Raw genomic sequence first — 13,148 nt, 5'->3', positions numbered from 1 at the left:
GATGAAAAATGTAGTATTATGTCAAAAGAGGGAAAAAAAAAGAAAAAAAATCAATAACTAAATATTTAAAGATTGTAAATTAGGAGGGAAGACTAAAGACAGGAACACTTTAGATTTTTGTTTTTAAATGGATTGAGGTAGTCTGCTTCCTGTTTCTGACATGACCAGAATTTAAAGTAGTAACATTGAAAATATGTGGGAAAATTAAAATGAACAACGACTAGACTGGATGTGATAAGTAAACGTTAAAAAGGGTGGGCATATAGATAACTGGAGCAGAAACAGGGCAGTTGTGATTAAGAATATGTTGAAAACCCTAGAGAAAATAGACAGGGAAGAGCGTACAAGTCCCCGATCTGGACAGGAAAAGAAGAGGAGAAAAGGAGAGAAGAAATAGTAGAAGATGGAAAGAGAAAAATAGGCATGAAGGGCATTCAACCTGTTTGAATAATCAACATTGTGGGGGCTAGCTAGAATGAAGAATTTGAACAAAACCATTTCACCACAACAAGACTGCTCTGGGCCGTTTTTGACTTAATTCCACTCAACCACACCTTGAAACCTTTAATTGGGGAAAGGGGGTTAACATTACTTTCCTCACCTGCTCCTTTGTAGGGATGTCTCCTGTGAGGAGCAGCCAGAACAGACCCTCTGGTAGAGGCTCTTCCCCATCAGTTGCTTTTGGGAGCAACTGCTGGCACTCGGGTATGCTGTATCCACGGAAACGAATGCCCTAGAAACCGTGGTTGAGAAAGACATTGTATGATTTCACAATGCAGAGCAAATGACACTGTACTTAGTGCGCTATATTATTATTACAGACAATAAAAAAAGAAGACGCTTACCTCATCGGGATCCAGGACCGACGTCTCGTAAACCAAGCCCTTCATACCTCTCATTCCACCATAGATCTAGGGAAGAGACAAGAGTTGGGGCGCAAAGGTGATCAAGAGGAGGGTATATTTAGGTATATTTAACAGCAACAGCCGTAGGCTGGCACCAGTAACCATGAGGACAATGCCTCCAAATGTACCCTTTGGGCAGCAGACACCAACAGAATGTATAAGGTGGAGCAACTCGTTCCAGAATATGCGTTTGCTAAAAGTATGGCTCTACATAGACTTCACTGTTCCTCATTCTACAGATAAAAATAACTATGTATTTTACCTGAATAACCAGTATCTGAGCTGTTCGAACAGTAATCCACGCTGTGTACATTCCTGAAAGCTAAGTGAGCAACATCGTATTCGCCTACGCTGCCTCCTTTACTGCCTTCAGGGTCACCAATGCCTAACGGCTTACTGAAGTCAGAGTAATAAATACAACTAGCCTTTTAGGAACTCGGACAATAGTTCCCTTGGTTTGGCATTCTTAGAAAGCTTCTGTTAACCAGACCCCATGTTAGGACAATGGAGGAGCAAACAACATTCTTAAATCATTTTTAATACCTCTTAGCGAACACACCAGTTGTCGATACCTTGGTAAAGCAGCTTTAGCATTGTCAAAAAAATGGAACCATAATGGGATAAACACGGTGTAGGGTTGCAAGTTCCTATCACCAAGTCCATGTGATAACATGCTCTTCATTCTTACCTTCCAGAAGACGTGATAAGTTTTTTTTTTTTTTTCTGCAAGAAACCCATGTCATAGGTCTCAAGACAAGTAATTTCCATGATGCTCCACTATAACAGAGTGCAGACCATCGCCTCGCAGCAACATCTAGTGCAGAATCTTAACCAATAGTATGTCGTTAGGTAATGATTTACTATTTTAACTCCATATCTAAGTGCCATGATAATATATGCAAAAACAACAGATAATGGATGGAATGCAGAACAAATCAAACATTCACCCCCAGTCACAGATCTGGGTTTAATCCCCATCAGTTTTTTTTGCTCACCATGCCATTCCAGTTTGGACACAGCCATATGCAAATCAGTCTTGACCCTGTTCCCCAGGGGAACAGTCCAGTCGAGTTGCCAGGCCAGGTCCTCCCTGAACCAGAAACAAGCATCCTGGGTCTGGTTTCAGGTTATCACCCTTCATAAGCCAGGCAAGCCTGAATCTGGTGGTGTAGCAAGCACGGGACCGCGCCTGGGCATACCCTTCCCACTTGGGGCAACAATTGCAAAAAACACAGATGGTGGATGGAATGCAGAACAAATCAAACATTCACACCCCAGTCACAGGTCTGGGTTTAATCCATCATTTTTTTTTTTGCTTGCCATGCCGTTCCACTTTGCTTTTGTTGCCCTAGTACGCCGGGTATGCCCAGGCGTAGGTCCCGGGCTCACTATGCCACTGGATATCAAGCTAGCCTGGCTGATTAAAGGTTATACCCTGAAACTCTTCACACCAAAGTAGAAGAAGGTGAGAATCGGAGGCCAGTCTCCCCTTCAATGGGAGTCTTCCTTCAACAGATAAAGCCTACACCCATAGGAATCGCACTAATGTTGAACCCTAAAGGAAGTAGTTTGCCTGGAATAAGTAGAGCCTACCTTGGACCACTGGAGACTGAGGTCCAGTTATGCCCTTTCTGCCCCGAGATACTTAGGGCCATATGTACGAACACATTTTCCCATAGACCCAGAATGGGTAAAACCCTTTGCTACATCTGGCCCTTAGTACCTCTAGGTCAGACAGACTGAGGGGCAGGATCTCCTGAAGAAGCTGACTTGAAGAAGCTTATTGACTGAGAAGAATGCTCAGGTGTAAGGCGGATGTGTAGAATCTCTAAATTGATGGTCTGCCTGCCTTTGTGAGACATTAGGAAGCACCCCTTTGCCACTGCCATGACCTCCACCTGTCTCAAGCTTCAAGATTGAGCCAACACCCTGCCTTGATAACCCTGACCTTTAGAGAGGCAACTGCATGCCTCCAGCACACCCAAGATTTGGTTGGTTAGCCTTTAGAGTGGATGGAGAAATGGGGATTCAGAAAATATAACTCTACAAAGGCAACCAGGCAGCAACTGTATCCGAAGGGTTGGCATTAATCCAAGTAAACCCCAATATAGTGAGACCCTTGCATATGCCACTGCTCAACTCCGCAGTGCCAAATACAAATACTCAAGCCAAACCAACGGCCCCATGCGAAGTCCATGAACCCTCACAAGAGACTATATGAACCGAAAATATACACATACATGGCATCCTCAGGCCGATGCTGTATTCGACCATAGAAAATACTTTGCTCTCGCCTCTCATACTGTATGCTGTGTTCATGCAAGGTAGATTACGGACATATTTATTTACTTAATAAAGCCTTATTCCTATTTTAAGGATAGAATAACAGTGCATGAACATATTTTTGCAAGTGATAAAAGGACTGTTTAAGCTAGTTATTTGCATCCAAAATGAGGTCTTCGAAGGTCGATAATCGAACTGAAAAAGCCTACATTTAGTGAGCTTGCAGTACTGGTACCTGATTACTGTGTTTCCTAAGACATCAGCAATACTTGTTGCTACGATTGTTCAACTGCCCTAACTTCACACAGGCCCCAGACAGCGGCCCGACGCATGCACTTTATTAAAATCAGACAATATTTCAGAAATCCACGTGGACAATAAGAAATAAAAGTTTGCTGTCAGTGTTACAGTTTCCAGTCTTCAAACAAATTCACAAGTACGGGACAGAAATCAAAGCCAGGCAAAATAGCACCCTGCAACTCTAACAACTCCAGGTAGTTTTGACCAGGTGAGCATAGTACCTGCTGCCTCCAGCTTCAAATGTTATTTACAACACAGTACAATGACCAAGAACGTTTCAAACATTTCAGGTTAAGACAACTGACCAATTACCAATATACAAATCATACAGGAATCGATAACCAAGCACCTCCAAAAAGAAAAAGCAAACTTGGGCAGGTAAGAGAACACTCTGTACTGGAAAAAAGTGTGACAGGTTCAACAGTTAAATCCTTGGACATTTCCCAGTCTCAGAATATCCTACCAGGGATGCAGTTTGAAAAAGTGCATGTATTGTGATCCTTTGCTTATAAACCTGAAAGCCAGATGAGTACGGTTACAACAAAAACTAAGGTACAACTAGGTCACAAGGAGTAGACCTAGAAAAACCAGGCCCTAGCGCAGAGGGTTTCTCTCCTACTATGCATTCATGATCTGAAAGAACACACTGTATTCATGACCCTGTCCCAACTGCAACATCCCAAATTCGAACTTAGGAACTCCATCATGGACAGTGTTTAAGAAGCTGGGATAGTCTAGCTCAAAGCGGCATCCATTGCAAATTGGGATTATTCATTTCAGGCGCAATAATCCTCATTCAGAAGTGAATAACTCTCGTCTACCTCTCCCCAGAGAGAAACGAAGGATTGCTTTGTCAGAAGCAGTAGTTAGTCTCTTTATCACAGTTTGCGGAAACACGAGGACTTCCACCAGTTCACTATAACTGGCCACTGAAAAACAACTTATTTGTCTATTAATTAACTACAATGCACCCAAAACAAGTAAGCTATGGTTAGTCTCTGCTGGGCAGGAACAGGCCCCGCCAATCAGGCTTGAAAATGGGTAGGGGACACGCAAGTAGGGATTAGGCTTGCGGCAACATCCTTACCTGGATAAGCCAGTCATGATAAAAGTGCAACTGGTCCCACGACTCGCAGGGCATCTAGCAGTTACCCATTTCTTGTTCTCCATTATACATTCAATCTGAGAACAATGTATTCTCTGTAGCTAAACTTTTGCCCCTTGCACATCATATGGGATTCAGGTTTAAGATGGGACAGTGGTAGTTTTTGCTCGTCCTAAATATATGGGCACCTTGAATTTTTTATGTGACTAACAAACAACGTGCAATTTAAGGCGATGCAAGTTTATACTTCGGAAAAAATCTCACATATAATGCCCAACCTCTTATTTACTTCTTTGAAGTGTTTCTACGTGCAGTCATTTGGCTGCAGGCCCTGGTCAACTGAAGGGAACATCTATTCAGGCTCAGAATCCATTACTCCAATCTACATTCATTAAAGGAACTGGGCGATCCTTTTACTGTCAGACCGATGTGCAGCAGAGCCAGCTCCTGAAGCACTGCAGCAGCCAAAAATGGAGGTCAACACTTCCAGCAAGGCTGAATGGATGCTGGAAAAATCCCAGCCAAGTTAGTTAAAATACTTCTCCGTCATGTTCTCTCCGTGGCAGAGAGAAGCTGTTCTGCAACCTATCTGCCTTCGGGTCCCAAGACACTAAGGGGAAGGTGCCCTATATGCAACCTTTATTTTATGTAACACTTCTCCACAGCCCTTCTGACCACGATCAGATATGGGTGCACTTTACAAGTAAAATGCATTAGTACAGTAGTATGGTGGATAAATATAAAGGACATTCCTTCTCAGTTTACTGATGCACTCTATTAAAAGGGCAAGGGGTTAAGCAAATGCAGTAAACTCGCAGTGTTTAAAGCCTATTATAGAGCTCCAACCATCGGAGCTCACTGCACTTTAGAGAGATCTCCTACGACAACATTTTCTTTAACCTCTCAGCATTTTATAGACCATGTACACTTCTAACAGGTGATCGTTCTTTCTGGCACATTCTTTGAAGGGAGGGGGATGATGAGCCGGAGTGGCACGGTTGTTCTAGGGGTACCGTACATATCTGAAGTCTTTGGGAAAATGAAATAAGGTAGGTGTCTGGGACACTGAAGTGTACCTCACTTGGAGAGAACTGAAGAGGAGATTTTGGCAAGACAAGATTAAGAACCATCAATTGTTCTTACATTAATGTCCTTACAACAAAGGTTCATAAATTATAAGAGCTATTCAACAATGGAGGTCATGTTTCTGTGAACAGAACAAGTTCTGAAATAAAAACGTTGGTATCTAGAAATTCTCCTGAGTCCGTATCCTGACATTTCTCGTTATAAAGTTAAAACATTAGATATGTTGGTCAGAGTTATGGTAAAACGGGTGGGGCCAAGCACATAAAATGCAAGAACCTCACTAGATACACAGACTGAAAATGGTACAATACTCCGAGAAGGCACTGAAAAAATAAAAATGCATCAAAGCAGTGAAAACCTCCTGATCTAAAATCGAAACCGGAATACAATCGAAATGAAAGAAGCCAGAAGTATACTTCAGAGCTACAACTGAGTACCCACCATGTCCACGGTGATCTGGCCGATGACTGTTGCACCATGCTGCTTCTTAAAGTTTTTGATTCTAGTCTGTTCCTTTGGAATTAAATCAGCAAGAACGTCTTTTAAATTCTGGAGGCAAAGATTAAACAAATACATTATCAACACATACAGAGGGAATACACACGCCAAAACAGACCGGAGATAGAATGGTGTACAGCAGAAAAATAAAACCTTTTGTTCATCATTAAACAAAATGTGCTAAGTGAAAAAAGTCCTTTTTAGAATTTGTATTTGATTTCGATGATGACTACCCTAGGAACTTTAAATGGTCCTGGTAAGATTTTTCACACAAGAGAGCCAACTCAATTTCTGCAGAATACTTTGAATAGGTTATCCGTTTACACTATGGAGTGCTGCACCTCTGCAAATTAGTATTTTTTCACATTTGCCACACTGTTTACGTTCTTTAAAAATATATAGCCAGATAGGTTGTGAAGTAAGAATATTATAATTTAAGTTTGCCATTTGTTTACGATGAGTGGTGCAATACTGTATTGAAGATGGGAAACTAACAACTTGTTTCATATATCGAAACAAGAAGTGTGGCTCAATGGTTAGAGCGGCAGACCCTGAAGCAGAGATCTGGCTCAAGACCAGGGTTCAAGTCCCGCTTCGGCAGGTCTTGGGCTCAATTCCCCTTGACCAGATAATTCTCGCCTCGGTGCCTAATCTAATTCATGGGTCCCACTCTGCAACTCTGGGCAATAGCTTGCTTAATCTCCACAACGGCCCCAACAGCGCTTGGATGCCTGGCTTCACCCTGGGGGTGCTCAGGAGTGGGTGCCTCACAGGGAAAAGCCAGGAGGGGTTCCATAGCGGTATGAGTACAGCGCCTTGAGACCCTAACAGGTGAGTAGTGCGCTATACAAGTGCTAATTTACAATTTACATTTAACCTATCGATGGAACAGATTATAAAATCCAGATCGGAGTTCTTTTTGGTCACATAATTTACTTCTGAAAAAGGGGGAGGTTGGGGGGGGGGGGGGGAGGGGAGTTACTCACTTGTGCTCTGTGGCCCTTAAGTCATTCTTTTGGAGCCACAGCGAGTGAATTGTTTGTAAGGGAGGACACATCATTATAGTTGTTTATCTTTTTTTTTTAATACAACTTTCTGGGTTCCATTACGTATCGGTGTATTTGTATGGTGCAGACGACGTTAAGTTATTGTGCACACAAATGGAAATTAACAATTTAGCATTTCTACTGACCAGGTGGTAGATCTAATGCACGATCCTTGTGATTTACAAGATAAATGATAGTTTCTTGAAAAAGCACACACTGTTGCCAACCCTATTTATCAGACTTACTAAACATGCTGGACTTTGATAACAGGCAGAGACTATTGCTTAACTGCATTAACGGGAGAGATAGTATGTAGGATATCATCACGGAATGTGACAGACATTAACAAGGAGTTATTTCTGATTTAATTACACATTCTTCATAGCCTTGACAAAGTTCAGAGAACTAAGTTCACAGAGGCTTACTGTTCAGTATTTTAAGATGTCTGCCTTGAACAAAAAAATAAGAATTATATTCAATCATTCATTTGATTGGCTAAACACATATGAACATAGACCATCATTACAGCATCTGTGTGGACAAACTCCATTATTTTTCATTCTGGGCCTTCCTTTGGCTATCAGGAAAGCTATGCATGGTAACCACAACTGTCACCTGGGGACAAAGAGGTGTGAGCACAGTAATTTTACCATAACTGTCAAAACTAAGATACAAAAGCAAGCACTTCTTAGCCCAAAAAGACAGTTCATAAATTCAGACAATCTCACGCTTACAAAGAAAATATTAATTGCAAAAGCAAGATAAATAATGTTTTTTTAGCTGGCCAACTCCGAGATAGGGGCATAGGGGTTACTGAATAAAAGGCTAAAAAGATCTAGCAAAGATGGCTGCCTTCAGTGAAACTCAAGCTTTCTAATGTTTATCAGCTCATTAAAAGGGGCCCCTCAAAAAGGTGATCTCAGACATCCACTAGGAGATCCAGGCCTCACACTAATCATGGCAAAGGAGCACTCGCACAGAATGGGTAAAACCTTTTACTACATACGGCTCCTTTGCTAAAGAAAAATTGCATTCATGTTAGGCCAACTGGCAAACACCCCAGGCTTTAAACAGTCTATGCAAGATGTTGTGACAGATACCTAGTGAACAGTGGTGATCACCAGGTGCCGGAGACAGTGGAGAAAGTATGAAACAAAGTTTTACAGATACCACAGCAGCACAAAAACAATTCAGAGCTGCAAGGTGCCCCCTTATCATATGCGACATTTGCCTAATCCTGGATTTTAAGCCATCTGCACTTTACAGCTAGTGTTTTGGAGCCTATTCTTAAAATGTTAATAGCGAAAAGTCCAAGAACACAATTTACGGAGTGCAATATTACCACAGTACAGTGTCCTGGCACGGAGCACCACCGGGGTCTGCAATAGTAAAAGTCATATTCAACAGAGTACACACAGGCTTTAGCATCTTGCAAAATGGAAGTAGTTGGCTAGAGCATAGCTTTAAAGGCAGGGAGTTTGAGTCTACCTGCAGTGACAGGTAAGCTCTGCCTCTTGGTCTGGAAAATCTAGGCTGAGGTTTCTGGCAGGGTTATAAAGAGTGGCTTTTTCTGCAATAAGAAGGGTCCTGCGCTGTCCATGAACACCTCTGAAAACCAATCAGAGAGATTTAAATGCAACTCTTTCCCTAACTGGAAGTGACTTGGCAGATCCCTGGGAAATTGTGTAATCTAATGAGAAGAGGATTTATGTGTTGTCAACACAACTTAGTGGGGCTTGAAGACTAGCTTTGTGAGACTCCCGAATAAACTGGTTTAAAATCAGGCAAAAAAAAGGGGGCATGTTGAATGCTGGAGAGCAGCCTTGAAGGTAGGATTTAAGACATGGTTTTACATCCCTGCAAGTAGCAGAGACTGGGAAATCATATCAAATGCTGTGGAGTGGTCTAGTGCAGTGGTTTCCAACCTGTGGTCCGGGAACCCCTGGGGGTCTGCCAAGCCTCCTCAGGGAGTCCGTGACCGCTTAGAAAATGAATATTAACAGATTAATAAAGTGTATATCAATAATGTGGCTTTATGTACAACTGCACATTTTCAACCTATTGTAAATGTCAAGGAATTTGAAACTGGAGGGTAAAAATTAAATTAGTATCCTCAGATTGATTTGTTGGAGCGGTGCAGGTGCATGATGTGTGGCTTCAATTGAATTTAGAAAAGCTCCAAACATTCTATTAAAATTAAAAGTTTTATTTTGTTTGTAAATTAAATAATGTGTTATTTGTGTATGTGTTTGGTCGAATGCTTGTTACTGTATTTTTTGTTTATTGTTTTAGGGTTCAAATCATCAACAATGTTTAGACATGGGTCCCCGGTTCCAGTAATGACTCAGAGTGTGTGTGTTGGGGGGGAGGAGGGATAAGGGGTGGTGGTGTCTCACGCAAGGTTGTCTTCGGGGAGAACGGGTTTCTGCAAAGTTTTGCAAATATTTTTAATTTTCGCGTGAAAACAGGATGAGAGATCATCTCAGAGGGATTGAGAGGGCTCCAGTTTGGTAGTAAGGCAGGAGTTTGAATAAAGCAAAATATCTTAAACAATTACTTTGAGGGGCTGCACGTTTTAGTAATTCTGGTGGCATAATAGGCTGCATTGGCATTTAAGATCTGCTTTTTACATGGGCACTGACCTTCACTGAGTGTCCTTAGCTCGTAAGGCATAATAGAGAGGACCTCTGGAATTCTGCTGCAAGATAGGATCAAATTATACAGCAAGAAAAGATACATTATGCGACTAAATACTACATACTAAGATAGTATTACTTCATAATTGTCATTTTTACAAGCTAATATATTACCTGGGCATAGTTTCACCTCATTAGTACCAATTTCACATCCAAATACAGTGGTAGGTAATTTTAAGGTGCACATTCAACCTTTGGAAAAGGCTTTCCACTGGGCTGCAACATCTGTTCTTATGACAACTTGATTTGTTTGAGCTAGATAAAACACCGCAGAACTACATAATTCAAGTGTCCCTGGGTACACAATTCTACAACTTTCTTACAGTGGAGCCTGATCTCCTTCAGGGCAGGACTGCACCAGGGGGGTCAAAGGAAATTGTCTGAGGAAGAAAGTGTTTAGTGGGTAGGGTCGAGTAGATTGAGGCTGTGATCTAATTGGAAAAAGTTAGGGGCACTGAGTCAGCACACAGGCTAGTCTCTCAGATATGTGGATCAAGGCGGTCCTACTTATGGGGTGGGGAGGGGGTAAGGAGTGTCAATTTCTATGAGAGGGCTGTAATGGGGTAATGTGAAAGGGCTTCTGATGATTGGGGGAAGGCAGTATTCCCACTGCACAGAATACGCTTCACTGGGAAGTGCTTCCCAGCTGCCTGTACATTATTTTTTATTCTTTGTGCTTCTAAAATGATCCCACTTTTATTTCAGATCATTTTAGTTTTGTTTTATCGGCCAGTAGGTGTGGTGCCTAGAGACTAGGCTCTGCTACCAGGAGTTCCTGGACTGTTTGTTTGGCCCGCCCTAATGTTCCTCACTGTTTGCGTTGTCTAGCAACATCAGGTCACACCCCTTCCCAGCGCGAAGCATTGAAGCAGTCATTTATAGATGCTGGATTGTCTAAGGCAAGCCTCTCTGCGAATTCGCACCATCCAAGCTGCTGTTTTACTGCCTCAAACAGCCCCAAAACAGACAGAGGTACACCTATACCAGAAATGTGCTCTAAAAGCTTTAGACCCTCCACTCTATCACCTAAAATTAGCACCGCTCACCGACTTACGTAACTGTAATAAAACTGAAAATCCTTTCTTTAATATGACAGCCCTCACAGTTCTGGCCAAAAGTAGCATTATGCAGATAACAATGCTTTGTTTTAAGCAGAAAAACATTTATTAATTTTTTTTTAAAAGGTAAAAAAAAAAGAAAAATAAAAAAAAATTAACTGCAATGTTTAAATAAGTCTAGACACATTTAAACATTGCCAACTTAACAGAATAATTGTAATTGTGAAAAATTCGCAATGCCTCACTTTTGGCATTAAAAAGTTTGAAAACCACTGATTAATCCACTGGACATGTTGCCAGTGTTTAGACACTGCATACCGTGCAATACTTCTGCTTTAAATGAAATACATACGTTATAACAATCACTGCAAAAAAAAAAATAACATTGTGTAATCTCTGAAGAATACAGTTTTTGTCTATTTTGAGAGTTTGGCAGCTGGACAAAGACCGATAAACACGGTTTTAAAAAGCATTTGAAAAACACCACTGAAATATATAAACCAAATAAACATGGATAGCAGGGAAGTCTAACTTTCAGCCACCTCTGAAGAGACATCAGGAAATTTGACAAGCATCAAGCAAGCCACTTAAATGCAAACCGGCACACAGCGCGGCTAATTGTGGTTTCTGGCAACGTAAATCTCGGCCTCCACCTCCCCCCCCCCCAGCGCCTTGAGACCCTACCAGGTGAGAAGTGCACTTAATAAATTATTTGATTGATTGATTTACAAGAAAAGAGAGTGCCATAGATAATACTTAGGGAGAGGAGTTGGAAAGCTTTTCAGCACTCGCCTGCTTCATCAGTTGCAGTGACATAGGAGGGACAGCTGTGGATTAACAAATAAATAAAGCCTCCTTTGTCAGTGAAGAAGAAAAGTAGTGTACCTTTTCTCCAAGCATCGAAATCCTGCAGCGGTCAACAAGTTACTAAGAAATGATGCCAGAGCATGATGCGAGCACATTTGAGCTTTAATTAATGAAAGCCAAAATATCCTGTCTATCCTCCCTAACACAGGAAAACTGACATGACATAACTAATATTAGAACAATCCAGACGTATTCTATGATGTTCACATTGTCACAAATATATACCTATAAATATCACGAGTTGAGCATTTCTAGTGAGAAAAGAGAGAGTATCAGATAAAAGAAGACTTTAAAAGCTTTGCACCGTTCTTCTTACAATACATGTACTATAGGAATAGACAAATCTACTGGAAGGAAGGAAGACGAAATGTTTGTTATCTTCTCTTTACTCAGTTTAACACACCTGACACTAACGGCAGGGATGTTGAGCTTTCCCCTTAAAAGCACATTTTGCCAAGTACACTGGTAAATTGCTATTTATTTTGCAAAGCACTTCTGCAATTACTTTGAAAGCTTCACTGTTTTTGGCATGGAACTCTTCGCCCCACTTTTCCACTTACCCGAAGGCCAGGAGGGCAGGACCTATCTATAACTAGGCATTTGGCCTGAAGAAACTGCTGCCCTTTGTTGTTGTTTTAACAATAGGACTAATTTCTTGTTTGCACAGACACAGTGGATTTGTGCTCTCAGGGTGTAGTCCAGGCCTCTCCAACGAGCAGCTCGTGAGCTACTGGTAGCTCCCCAGTTGCCTGCAAGTGCTCGGTGCAGCTCTGTTTATTAAATTAAAGGCTTTTAAGAAGTTCAATTAATGTATGCATACCAAAATTGAAAAGCATCTATTCAAGATGTAAAGGCACACATTCTCAGAACTTACAAGCTGGTGTCGTTTGAAAGAGGCCAGAGGGTGTAGTTATGTTAGAGTTACATATGCTTAACATTATACATTGAGCTGAACCAAATTCTGATAGTGCTGCTCGTACATTTTAATACATGCCCTTGTTTGAGGAGATTTATCATTCAGGTATCAGCTTTAGAAAAGATGAATATGCTGCAATTTCCCAACTGGTTGCAAGGGCATTTGTAGTGATGTATTGGTTTGTATGTAAAAGAAGAATGCTATGACATCAGGGGCAGTGGAATGTTGGGGCAGTGGAATGTTGGGGCAGGCTGTGACTGGGGATTGGAATGTTTTCATATGAAAGGTTGGAGTTGTGCCGGTTTGGGGATAGCGAGCACATGTATCTCTGTCTGTACATTATAACTGGAAATAAACTTGTAAGGAAAGAACAAGAAGAGCCAGTGTA

At 41.5% G+C, this 13,148-nt stretch overlaps 1 protein-coding gene across 1 annotated transcript in view; it reads right to left on the bottom strand.

The window, feature by feature from the left end:
• Positions 1–13,148, bottom strand: part of CS (citrate synthase) — a 144,594-nt gene that overhangs the window by 110,117 nt on the left and 21,329 nt on the right. Inside the window, exons 3-5 of the mRNA XM_069230551.1 lie at positions 6,121–6,228; positions 846–911; positions 602–733 (exon numbers count right to left, since the gene is read on the bottom strand). Of these exons, the coding sequence (XP_069086652.1) occupies positions 602–733; positions 846–911; positions 6,121–6,228 (306 nt within the window). The remainder of the gene's footprint in view (positions 1–601; positions 734–845; positions 912–6,120; positions 6,229–13,148) is intronic.

The sequence above is a fragment of the Pleurodeles waltl genome, chromosome 4_2 (assembly GCF_031143425.1).
Source record: "Pleurodeles waltl isolate 20211129_DDA chromosome 4_2, aPleWal1.hap1.20221129, whole genome shotgun sequence".
Lineage (NCBI taxonomy): Eukaryota > Metazoa > Chordata > Amphibia > Caudata > Salamandridae > Pleurodeles > Pleurodeles waltl.
Note: the sequence above shows the minus strand (reverse complement) of the source record. Positions and strands in the feature narration are given on the sequence as shown.